Source organism: Phalacrocorax aristotelis, chromosome 1 (genome assembly GCF_949628215.1).
Source record: "Phalacrocorax aristotelis chromosome 1, bGulAri2.1, whole genome shotgun sequence".
In the NCBI taxonomy this organism is placed as follows: domain Eukaryota; kingdom Metazoa; phylum Chordata; class Aves; order Suliformes; family Phalacrocoracidae; genus Phalacrocorax; species Phalacrocorax aristotelis.
This window is the reverse complement of record NC_134276.1, coordinates 167,390,037-167,403,225: the sequence shown is the minus strand read 5'-3', so window position 1 is coordinate 167,403,225 and position 13,189 is coordinate 167,390,037. Positions and strand designations below refer to the sequence as shown.

The window sequence follows — 13,189 nt, the reverse complement described above, 5'->3', positions numbered from 1 at the left end:
TGTTGTGGATGTAGGATCTTGGAATATGAATCATATTTCTCATAATTGTTTTGCAGTAACTACAGAGTAGATTTTAAGGACTCTTTTAGAACATATCTAGGAAAAGAAGAGAATGACAATACCTTTTGCTTTTTTTGAAAGTAAGAGAAGCTTGGAACAATACTATTCCATTATAAAGTAGAGTAGGTATTGTTTTCTATAAATGTTAGGAAAATCAGACCATTCTGATGGAGATTGGATGAATCCTCATTGTAGCATCACTGCTGTTCCTTTTTATTCCCTTTTAATATGTCTGTTTGGTGGGGAAAAAACCTAAATAAATAGAAGCCATTGCTCAAAACAAGCTGATAAATAGCCAGTCAAGCACATATTTATGCTGAGTCTTTTTACTGAATGAATGATGAGTGAATATAGATTTTCTTCTTCATGAGAAAGAGACAGTGAACAAGCAGAAATAAATATGGAAAAGTGGCACAAGAAGTACAGGAGTGACTAGAAGGTTGTCCCTCTGAAAGGGCAAAAAATGAATTTATTTCAGTGAAGAAATAAACTTTTGACAGGCTAGAGGGCTGTAAACAAGAACAAAGAAACTGCTTCCTCTTGTTTTGGAAAGGAAAAAAAATTCTGGGTGCATTCTTTATTAATGAAAATAATTTAAACCATCCAAATGAACATTCTAAGGGTGATAATACCCCTTCAAGGAATATTAAATTGAAATAGCATATATCATAAAAATATGACCTCACGTACTTATAAATCCTCCTAGAAGTTAAATTAGCATTAGTTTTGAATTGACTTAAAAATGGAAAATTGGTATGAATGCTACAACAATGTGAGAAAATACAAATTGAGTCCAAGTTTCATTGGCTTGGATATAATGTTGCTATGAAATATAGTGTACATTTAAAAATGCTACATTATTGGATAATCATAGACTGAATTAGTAAAAGTGTACATATTTAGCTATTGTGTTTAAACCCTGAAAAGCTTTTCAAGAAACAATATCATTACCTTTCATAGTCAAGTACTGAAGAACTGAATTATTGCCAGATTCTTTAGTAGTAGAACAAATCAAATGGTACTAAAATTTTCCGAGTATATTTCATTTTCACTTTCTGATTTTCTTCCTATAAAAAAGGAACAAGAAGTGCGTCTCTCTTGCAAGATGATACCTATGATCTTCCTGAAATACTGATGGTAATGTCTAATTAATTTTCATTAATACAGTGTTTTTGAATAGCATAAGAACACTTATTTCTGCTTGAAACTTTTATTACCCTTTTGGATTTAGTTTTAAGAAGTTGAAATGTTTCACACAATCATGCTAGTGCAGAGTTAAAAAGCAAAGATATTTTTTCAAATGAAGTAAAATCTGAAATTTTTCCTGTAGTCTTTTATAGTAATCTGTGATATGGAAGAAGTTTTAGTAGAAGTTTTTTTTACAGCATGATCATACTTATTTCCAGGGTACACTCTTTTTTTATGCCAATGTATAGTACCAGCTTTAAATGGTTTAATAGTGCACTTTTTAAAGATATAAAGATACAAACTTTAGTCCTTGCTTCATTTAGGGAAATGTCTTGGGTTGTGCTTTTGTTTGTTTTTGTAATGGAGATACGGAATAGATGGAACATCCTGAGTGTCCTTGCTTTATTCAGTGTGTTCAATGCTCAGCACTTTGCAAAAGTGCCCAATCAAATAGTTCAAAATTACTTACTAAAACACGTTAGGAAGAAAAGACATACATTAGCCTGAGGATTCAGCAATTTTGTCAATGATACGTCTTAATGCTTACACACATGGAGAAGCTTTAATTCAGTGACAGTCTACTTAAAAGTGTTGGTTTCTGAAAAAACAGTGTTTTCTTAACAGTATTTAATGCAACATTGAAAAACTGCTTGTGAAAAACACTGTTTGTCTTCTTAATTCTCTAAGTTCAGTTTCAAAGAGCAAACTCTTTGAGTTAGTAAATTGTTTTTTGAGAGCTGGAGGAAAATCAGTGCTAAATTAATTAAAATTATTTGAAATTTAAAACATTGGTGTTAGTATGTGAAAGCATGGGGAACGGTGCCTGTGTAAAGATTATTTGACAGAGTTTAAACTGCAACAGCTGAAAATAATAGCACTTTATTTCGATAGTCCATATTATAGCTTTTAATGATGTTATCTAATAAAATGTGTTTCTATGTGTTTCCATTTCAGAAAAGTCCTACAGAACAATTACAGCTTGCCTATGAAAGTCTTGAAAAAGCAATTAATGGAATGAACACATCTCGCTTAATGACCCTTCTACCAGATGGAAAGTCGATATTTGACAACTGCTGTACAAAGGTAAAGTCTACAATACACGGCAACAAAACCTATAAATAATGTATTGGATTTTGATGACACAAAACTTATATTTTCTTCACTTAGAAATCTTAGCATTATCAAATGCACCTCATCTTCCTGCTCCATGCAGGAAGAGAATAGAAAAAATATATCTCTGTGTAGTAGAGAGAGCATTTTTCTCTTTCAGTAATGAACTATAAACTCTTTTAGGTTTTCTTTGCCATTTTCTTTTGGAAAAAATCATAATTTGTACCTTTCTCCTATAAAACAAAAGCAGAAAGCCTTTTCATATTTATTGCTTGCAACTGTTTAATATTAAAATTAATTTTTGTTGTTGAGGGGAGTTCAGATTTTCTAAATATTATAACTCTACACCAATGTGATCTTTGTTTTGTGAACTGGTAACACAATAAAACAATTTTTTCTGCAGTTTCATATTTATCATTAATGCTGTTTCCTATTGATTTTCATGTTTTGTCCAGTTTTGTTTGCCTGTTATCCATGCTTTCTCTGTCTAGTCATTCTCCTTCCTTCCATGATTTCTTGAATGACTGCATATTGCACAGATATGCAAATTTCAGTACCTGTCAATTTGCTGAAATAATAATATCAATGTCAAGACAAATGCAGTCTTTTGCTAAGCAATAAAAGTTTGTGTTTGCGTAATTGTCACTTCCTCTTTTTCCTCTTTATTAGGTGGACTCAAATGATCAGCATTTGAATTCTGTTTTGGGATGTGGTAATGACAAGACAGGAACCGGTAATGGTTTTATAATGGATTTACACTTGGAGCTTATTCAGGCTCAACATCGAGTAGCTGTGAAATTTCTTAAAATGACACAAGGTAGGTTTCTGTAAAGCCAAATGGTCTTCACAGCTTGATTAAAGTCCTCTGTTAATATATTTTGTAATGCGAAGAAGTAAAGGTGTATCTGCTTTCTGAAGAGGGGCTAATACTGGGCAGTTTGGGTGCCATGTACAGACTGAAATAATGTACTGAATTTGCAGAATTCAGATTTACCACAATACTAGTCTCTAACCTCTGCTCAACCAATGGGAATTAAACTTTGCCAACAACTACTAGATTTGATTCCTAGAGAGTCTGTTGTGGTATTTCAGTTATATTATTAACTGTTACAGTGTCAGTAAGGGAGAACTGGGAGATGCTCTGCAATATTTTTTTTTCCTGTAATGCTCATTTTCTCTCTAGAGAAAGACTTGAATATTTTATTCAATGCCCTTTGTAACCTGAATTTCTACTGTGAAATTGTCCTTACCTCTTCCCAGTCAACAGATATCCCACTCTTGCCAAATGCCTTCTGAAAAAACTCTACTTGGTCTCCCATTCCTGGTGTGTTTTTCTGAAACTAAAAGCTAGTATTACTTTGACACTGCAGAGCTACCCTGTGTACTGCTCCCTAGATCAAAAAAGATCCCTCTTTTCCTGCGATGTTAGTATAACTACAAAAGATAATAAAGCATGAGGGTGGAATATTTTTAGTGGCATGATCAGTCCAAGAAATTGTCCTTGAACCAAAGAAAAGAACATGAGATGGAGCAGAGCTTTGCTACAAAACTACATATTATCTCCTCTCACTGAAATTTTCTCAATAGCACTATCAGAATTAATAACTCAGGATTTTCCTCCCACATAGGTGCTCAGAAGGATGACAGAAGTCTTAAGTCTAGCAAGTCTCATGTGAAGAATATTAAAGATTTCCATTATTTATCAGGTAAGGCTTATTAATTAAGATTCTAGAAGTATAATAAATTATTGTTGCTGTTTTATAAATGTCTTTAAATATGTATTTACAGAGGCACTTATAATGAGAAAAATAAAAAAGAATAAGCTATCCAGAGCAATCTTTTTGATGCAAAAGGCTGCACAGAAGTTCCCTAAAGAGTTAACCACTTCTTCCCAAAGGCAGCTATTGGAGGTAATTAGAAATTCTTTATCATTATCCCAGTTTTTCATGTTCTGTATAATTAAGACTTGGATTACTCCTTCTTACAAAAAAAAAAAGAAAAAAAAAAGAAAAATGGAAGGAACCTGAGGGACATTGGGTGTTTTTAACTTCTGTTGTCAAATTTTCCCTGAGAAGTTTCATTATGGTGAAAGAATAAAGTGATTTAAAACAAGGAAAGAGCACATCCCCAAATTTTGTGTACACAGGAAACCTGAAAGAAGATAAGAACTTTCTTTCTACACTTTATCACCTAGACTTTGCAATGATAAACCTATACCTTGCCAAAATGTCATGCAGATTTCCTTCTTCCCATTGCAACCTTCAACATCCTTCTTTTTCCAAGATCTGTAAGTTGTCTTAGATTACTTTGGCTGGTGATAATGTCATGGAATTTATTTTATTCTTATTAAGTACAAAGTTTAGAAGTTGGAGATTTTGGAATTTATTGAGGCTAAAAGTAGATTCTTCATGGGCTCATTTCAAAGAATTTTGAAATCAATGGGAGTCTTTCCACTGAGATTTGTACCAGCATCTGCCCATGAAAATTGCCTTCTCATCAGTGTGGCATACAATTTCTTTATAGCCTGTACCACAGATAACAGATTCTGCAATTCTTACTACATAATATATGAAAAAGTATTTTAAACAAGAAGTTACTAGAAAGTGTTTTTCTTTTAAGTGCTACAAATTTGGAAGCATGATAATTAACATACATATCTTTTATGTCAGAAGAATGCAAAAACTGGCTAAGAAAAGATATACACTAAAAACCTCTCTCATGTATTTGTAAAATATATGGCATTTCTGAATATAAGATGTAATGATATATTATGAAAGTTGTAAGTGTAGTCACCAATGAAGACTTCAAGCAACTCCCAAGAAATGTGTGGTTATCCCAAACAAACATTTACAAAGGCCTTATACTGACCTTCACTATATTTGACTCTGCACTTTTCACAGAGAAAGATGTAGGTAAAAGAATATGATATATTTGCAGGCAGATGCCAGAAAATGTCAGAATTAACTGGACAAACTTAGCATGATCTTCTGTGATATTTGTACTGTGATGAAATATTTCATTATATGCTCAATTAATTTTCCTCCTTGAGGTGGATGGTGCTTACTTCATGAACAGCAAATCCACACCTTTATTTTCATGCTTCTGTGTAGAGGATTTTGCCTTTTTATCATAGAACATCCAAGAGGTCTATATAGGATTACTCGTATCTTCTGCTCTTTTCTACTGTACCCAGCACTATATGATATAAGTCTGTTCTTACCATGCTGCAAAATAGGAACGCAGTTTATTTTTTTGGGAGAAGCATACAAATAACCTGTTCTCATGCAGTTTCTGATTCATCGGTGCAATGCAGCTTCTGATTCATGGGTGTATACTCATCTATATCACACTGCTTAACTACTTGAGTTACTGTGTACCCTCCATTTTTTTAAATTTGTCTCACAGTGTCATTCCTCCTTCCTGTCCTATGTGTCTAGTTGGACACCCAAGTCTTTACAGAATTGGATGCACTGGTTGTTCTTGTTGGCCAGCTGGAAAACTGAATTAATGTGATTAAGCTAATACCACAGTGCAAGTCTGTGGCAGAGGCAGGGATAAAATGTGGTTTATCACAGGGCCAGTCTGTGGCAGAAGCAGGAATAAAATGTGGCTTTTTATAGTGACATTTGGCTTCCTCAACCATAAGATTATTCTTTTTCCTCTTGCCACACTACCACATTTATTATCTTCCAAGTTCTACAATAATGAAGTACAGGTCACGCAGTACCACCCTCAGTCACAACACTATCTTTATCCAACCTGGGAGCAGTTCCATCCTTGCATTAATAAGAAATATGTCCTCAGAGGAGAATGAGTCTGTGATTCTTTTAATTAAAAATTGTATCATTGTACAGCTTACCATGAAGAAGTATAAGTTTTAAGGAAGCAATGCAGTTTCTAATTACCAGTTGCAAAAGTTGAATGGTTGAGGGAAAGAGTCACTCCGTATCTTGTTCTTTCTTATATTCTTCCTTAAACATTTCTCACTAGGGTGGATGGAACCATAATCTAATGGGGGAGTGAGTGGGATGAAGTGAGGGGCTGTGGTAACAATTAGCTATGTGATGTGATTAAGGCTCTATTAAATCTTAGTTCACCATTTCTCTATATATCTATGGCTAGTTTTTGGTCATTTTTGGACACGAGATACAAGGCTTATTCAATCTGTAATCTGACCCAGTATGGTTGTTCTTTTAGCCTTACAAATGTATGAGGACAGAAACAAGGAACTATTAAGGTGCAAGATTATAGGACTGTCACTGAATAACCAATGATTTGGGATTTTCTTTTTCAGTTTATCTTTCAGGCTCAGTTCAGTCTAAATGCCTGGTCCAGTGTATGGTACTAAAAGGTTTCAAATAAAAACCCTAGTTGTAGGAATATATTATGACTCTCTTTTCCCAAAAGAATGTAGGATGTCCAAGACATCCCCGATCTCTTTATCTCTGGGAGCTGGCCTTTTTGGTTTTGATTTGCACCGGACAGCTGCCACGAGTAAAGATATAAAAGTAATATTACATATTAATATAGAATATGTAAGATATAAATATAATTATATAATATAATATATAATATATACTATAATACATAAATATAATTATATAAATATAATATAGAAAATATAATATATAAAAATATATTAAGTTGTTATTATTAAATTTCCAAGTTAAGTTTCTCTTTGCCTGACAATGCAAAGAAAGTGAAGAAACCAACCAATTTGCCATTCAGTCCAGTAAGAAAAGCACCTTGATCTCCAATCAAATGGCCACATAATCACTATGTGCAGGAGGCCTCCACATTTTTGGAAGACATTAATAAACTGTCAGTCAGCTCTCAGCTCTCTCCAGCTAGCTGAGGGAAGTGGCTTAGCCCTACATATTCTGGGCCTGCATTCTCCTCCCTTATCTTTATTTCTGGACTTTATTTCTTTTCCCTAATTTTGGAGTACAGAAAATCAGCCTCACCCCTTCCACAGCTTCTTCAGAAATGCCACACATTAGGTCTCCAGCTCTTTCCTAAATAAGAGTTGATATATTTTTTTTTTCTTGTTGGAACTAATCACTGGTTGGCACTAATTGCTAAGTTAGTGCCACAGTTGTTGGCGCTAATTGTGATCACTCTTTTTTTTCCTATAAGTTCTTCCAAAATTGGATGTGCTCAGCCCTGCCTCTTTCATATGCAACCCTGCAGTCCCATTATTGTACATTGTGAAATCAATCTGCATATATAAGATTTACACAAAGTACCATTCATCCTAATTTAGGATGTAAGATGATATGAAAATCTATAAAAAGTTTTCTACATAGCAGTGATTTTTTTTATAAGATCATTTTGAAAACGATTTGTAAGTGTTAAATCTGTCTGATTGTTGTGTTTTAATAGTTCTTCTCTTTTGTTTTAATTTAAATCATAGGAAGCACTAACTTTAATTGAGCAAGTTGAAGCTGAACAAAGTGCATTGTATCACAGTCTCAAAGAAGCTATGAGCAGCAAGAAAAAAAGCAGGACTCCTCCTCCCCCGCTATTACTTTCTAGATCACATTGCTCCATGACATTTAAACCAGCCCCATTCTCTTCAGATATTCAGGTAATGTTTTTCATGACTGTTTAAGAAATAATTAAACAATACCCAAGAGAGTAGAAGTTGTTTCAACAGTGCTATACCATCACAATTTTCTCTGTTGTTTTTCATTTTTGAGAAGATTATGGTATTCTGACTTAATTAAGTATGCTTCCCCCCCGCCCGCCATGAGTCAATTGTGACTCACTGTTTTGATCTTCACATTTGCATTAAACTTTCTGCATATTATGCATCATGTTCCTTGGTGTTTCTGTCATATAACATTTATTCTACTTTTCAAAAGCTCATTCTCTCGCTTAGGGGTTGACATACTCCTGGTTACTATCTGAAGAGATGTAAGGCTGTTGCATCATGTTATACAAGAAAGCACCACATTGAATCCTCTGTTAATGAAGTGCTGAATTGCCATAGTTCAGGTGGAAAAATCTACCTTCTGTTGAACATGTAGAATCACAGAACTACTCAGAACATAAGGGATTTTAGAAGAAGTCTCTAGTCCAACCTTCTGCTCAAAGTAGAGTAGGCTGTGAGATTAGACCAGGTTGCTCAGGGCTTTATTCAGCCAGTTCTGAAAACCTGCAAGGATGGAGACTGAACAGCTTCTCTAAGCAACCTGTTCCAACAGGGCAACCTGTTCACGAGGAAAACATTTTCCTTATGTACAATTGGAATCTCTCCTGCTTCAGTTTAGGTCTATGTCTTTCATCCTCCTACCATGCGCTACTGTGAGAAGCCTGGCTACATCTTCTTCATCACTTCCTTAAAGGCACTCAAGGGCTCCTGAAGTGACCTCTTCTCCAGGATGAATAAGCCCAGCTCTCTCAGCCTCTTCTTGCAGAGCTAGTGCCCCAGCTTCCAACCGTCTTGGTGATCCTCTGCTGTAATCCCTCTAGTTGTTCAACATTTCTTGTTAGAATGATGAGGGGCAGGAGGGAAACTGGCCATGGTATCTAGATGTAGTCTAATGAGTGCTGAGCAGAACGGGGTACTGATGTGCCTCAATTTCCTAACTGTATGTTTGTTAATACAGTTCAAGGTGGTTTTAGGCTGCTTTGATGCCATGGCCCACTCGCTGTCTAATATGACTCGCAAGATCCTTTTAGTGCTGCTCTCCAACCCATCAGTCCCCAGCCTGTATTCTTGTGAGGGATTCTTCCTTCCGAGGTGCAAGACTTTGCATTTGCCCTTGCTAAATTTCATGAGATTCCTGTTGGCCCATTGCTCTGGGCTCTCTAGGTTCCTCTGAATAGCAATCTTGCCCTCAGCCATATCAACTGTTTCCCTCAATTTGGCATCATATGCAAACCTGGGGAGTGTGAGCTCACTTTTTTCCTTAGGTCATTGCTAAAGATACTAAAAAGGATAGGTACCAGCATAGTCCCCTGCAGTGGTCCGTTTGTTACCATCATCCAGGTAGAGTGAACCAGTAACAACCACTCTCTGACTCTGACCTTCCAGCCACTGTTTTACCCATTTATCTTCTTCACACCCCCATACTGTATCATCCTAACTTGGATATAAGAATACTAGGAGACGGTGTTGAAAAAAGTGCCTTGCTAAGGTAGAGGTAAATGACATCTACTCTTCTTCCCTCCTCTAAAAATGAAGTAATTTTGTCACAAGAGACCAATTGTGGTGATTAGCCATGATTTTCCCTTGGTAAATCCATTCTGACTGCTCCAAATCACCATATTCACCTTCATATTTCCAGAAAGGGTTCAAACAGGCTGAAGTATGAAAAATTCACTAGCTGCAGTTTTCTTGTGAGAGAAGTTTGATAGTGATGTTGCAAGCTTCTTCAAAATAACAATGTATATAAAACCAGTAGAGACTCAAATCTTATTAATAGTGGAAAGAACGTTTCTGTGAACACTTGTTTTATAACTTGCAGTTTTATTGCCGTTTGATTAGTGAATTTCAAAAAATTAATTAGGTAAAAGTTCTCCCTTTTTATCACTAATGAACATGGAATAATAAAAAAATCTTTAAAGTTTGGTAGTTCATCTGTTTTAATAAGTGTTAATACTTCATTTTGTTCGAGACGGGAGAGTGAATGTAACATATTGGGCCGCTAGATGGTGCAATGTGATTATTATTATTATTGTTGTTATTGTATTATTTGAGCCCAGATGTTCTAGAAGAATGTTTTTCTAAAGATATGCATAGCAAGGTATTTTTCTATGAAGAACTTACTTATTAACTGGAAATGGATACTTAGGATTTAATTAGACATATATAGTTCTCGTACTAGAAATCAAAGTATCTCTAAAATTTCCTGATCTTAAAATTGCACATTTGCTGAAAATAGTCTCCTCTATTTCAGTATCCCCTTCTGAAAAACAGTTAAGTTTCACTGCAAGACAAATCATGTATATACAAGAAAAACGAACATTTTAGCTGTACAGAATTCTTACATGTTGAAAAATGGCCTCATCTGCCAAACTTCAGGTCTGTTTAAATGTCCTCTGAAAGTAAATAGACTTAGTACAGTTTTTAGTAGAAGTTTAATGCAAGAGACCTTCATCGGATGCATTACTTACTGAAATCCATCTGCCCAGTTCTGCAGAGATTAAATTAAAAATAGTTTCCACGTTTGACCTCACTGGACACGACTGACCACTGATCCAGGAATGCATGCTCACATTCTTCCTTGGTTAAAGGTATTGACAAGTCTAGATGATATGCCCAATGAGATTATCAGCAGCTCGATGGCATTAAAAAAACATTGATTTCAATAGGAACCGAGAACATGGCTTTTTAAGACAATATTACTGCATTATTTCATATCTGCATTTGTGTCGCCTGCTTTTAAGGATCTGTCCTTAAGTAGTTTGCTGAATCAGAGACTGATGCCAACTTTAAAAGAATACCATTGCAAGGATCAAATAAAGGAACGTAGATGACTTTAAATCTACAGGATGACCTATAGAGTTCATGCTTTGAGATAGGTTTGAGGTATAGGGCAGCTCAAGGTGGGAGATAGGATAATGGAGAGTCATCTGCTTTTATTGCCATTGTACTATATCTAGTTCTCCAGCTAAATCAGTTAATTAATGTTTCTAGTACAGTTAGACTATATGGTTTTATAACTAAGTTTTGTTTGATTTGGTTTTTTTTTTCCAGAGACTGTTTCCACAAAATTAGTACATTCTACATTAGGCAAAAAGTTGGAAATACTATAATGTATGAATTAATTTTGTTCTTATTTTCTTCAAAGGTTTCATGGTACAGTATTTTCGGCTCTGTAGCAGGAAGAAGTAATATGAAAGTAAGGTTAAATAACAACAAACTTCCAAATACAGGAGAAGAGGTAAGACAGAGGTGAAACTCCTTTAGGTCATTCTCTCTGCCTTTAAAAAACCCCAACTTTCTAAATGTATACATCTGACATCTTTTTTTACCCAGGTAACTGGCCAAGTCTTTGACAAACCTTTTGATCTTTATTTTAAGCAACTGAAGTTTTGCTAGGCTGAAGGCATACCAAAACTCAGAAAAAGTTCAAGGAACCTTTTTAGGATAATAAATTAAATTATTCAAAAGCTTCATGTTAGACAAGCCTCTGTCCATTCTGTTATAACTTTGTTTTTTGTGTGACATCTAAGAAATACAAAAGGAAAAGAAAGTATATGATGTATGTATGTATCATGCCCCAGACACTACTCTTTCCAGGGATTCAAAGAAAGAGATATTCTAAACAGATAGAAAAATCTAATATTTTTCTTAATTGTGTAACTTCTATAATCTATTTCTTCTTAAAAAGACTTTACCTTACTTAATTCTGGCAACATGATAATATAACTCCTTCAATAACCTTTGTGTTCAGACATGATTGACTTCTAGGTTCATGCCCTTTCCCTTTCATGCTGTGAACATGTGGTATGACAAAGCATCCCACACATCTTTGATTCCTTATGACTCATCATGTGACTATCAGTACTCTTTTATTCTTTTATTTCATTACAGTTTTACAGTTTATTTTCTGAATTTGTTTTGGGTTTTTTGTTTTGTGTTAGTGTATTTTTTTCCTTTGGATTACACTCTGATGTTCCTGCACAGACTGAGTTGTTTTTTACTCTTATGCATGCTATTCCATTGTCCACCTGAATGATGACCATGATCCATCCAAATACTCTGCATTTTGTGTTTTAAGAAAGGGACAAAAAAGCTTCAGCATCCTCTTCAACAAATTTAGTCTCAGACCTGAGCAATCATCTTTATATCTGGAAATCTGCTTCATGAAGGGTTCTGTTCTTTGCAGGCCAGGTCTCTGTTTTGCATTGTGACAGAATGATCTCAGCCTCTCTTGCCCAATGTTTCAAGCTTTCCTGGTTTTGTAGGCAAGCTGTATACTAACACTGATAGACTTTGGTGATGGAGAGGAAATGTTTCCCTTTGTGCCTGTTCCCCCTACCTCCTCCCTCAAAAGGAAGGTGTATAAAAAGAAATGTGTGTAGCTACTGGCAATAGAGGTTTTGATGTTATTCTTGATATTCTTATTATCAAATCCAGAGAACCAAGCTTCCTGCAATGTCCAGTGAGCTGGTTTCAATATACTATCCTGCTCCAGGTGAATTAAGTGCTTCATTGGAGACTCTCACCCCACTGCTAGCTGTTCTTTCTGTGAACTTGCTGCAATCCATCCAAGCCGCTTCCCTCTTAGCTCTGGTAGGCACTAGAGGTGCACAGACCTGAGGTTAACCGTATGCCCCAGCAATGGCACTTCTGATTGCTTTAGCATATGCTTTTGCAAAATGCTGATCTGCAGGCAAAGCCACTATCTGCCTGCTCCATGGAAAATGTCTGGAATTCTTTGTGGTGGAATGATCTACCAACTTGAGCAAAGCTTGCTCTAAAGGGACACTACAGACTGTATTACACTAATTTCTGGTCTGCTGGTTCAGGATTCAGCCTAGAATTTGAAGGGATTTCTGTTTTTCAGAGGTGTCCTTATCAAGGCCAGGCAGTATTTGAACAAGAGCACTGTGTTGATGCTCCATTACAATGATCTTGTTTCTCATGTTGTGCTTCAGTCAGTGTGTCAGTTTCCTGTTTTAAGACCCTAAAACTTTCCTTTATGTAAGTTGTCCTGATTATGGAGGGGAAGGTGGACAAGGCTGTTAGGAGTGAACCGTGATGTTAAAGTGCAGGTGGACAGTTACTTGAAGGAAAAATGAATAGAAGATCTTGCAAATATGTTGTTTGTTTGACAAACTTCGAAGTCCCGTTAATGGTACTGAGAGGACCTGAGAC

The 13,189-nt window shown here is 35.5% G+C and overlaps 1 protein-coding gene across 1 annotated transcript in view; it reads left to right on the top strand.

The window, feature by feature from the left end:
• Nucleotides 1-13,189, top strand: part of CFAP54 (cilia and flagella associated protein 54) — a 118,953-nt gene that overhangs the window by 30,701 nt on the left and 75,063 nt on the right. Inside the window, 7 exon segments of the mRNA XM_075090088.1 lie at nucleotides 1,139-1,197; nucleotides 2,203-2,331; nucleotides 3,028-3,175; nucleotides 3,987-4,064; nucleotides 4,147-4,268; nucleotides 7,772-7,945; nucleotides 11,157-11,249. Of these exon segments, the coding sequence (XP_074946189.1) occupies nucleotides 1,139-1,197; nucleotides 2,203-2,331; nucleotides 3,028-3,175; nucleotides 3,987-4,064; nucleotides 4,147-4,268; nucleotides 7,772-7,945; nucleotides 11,157-11,249 (803 nt within the window).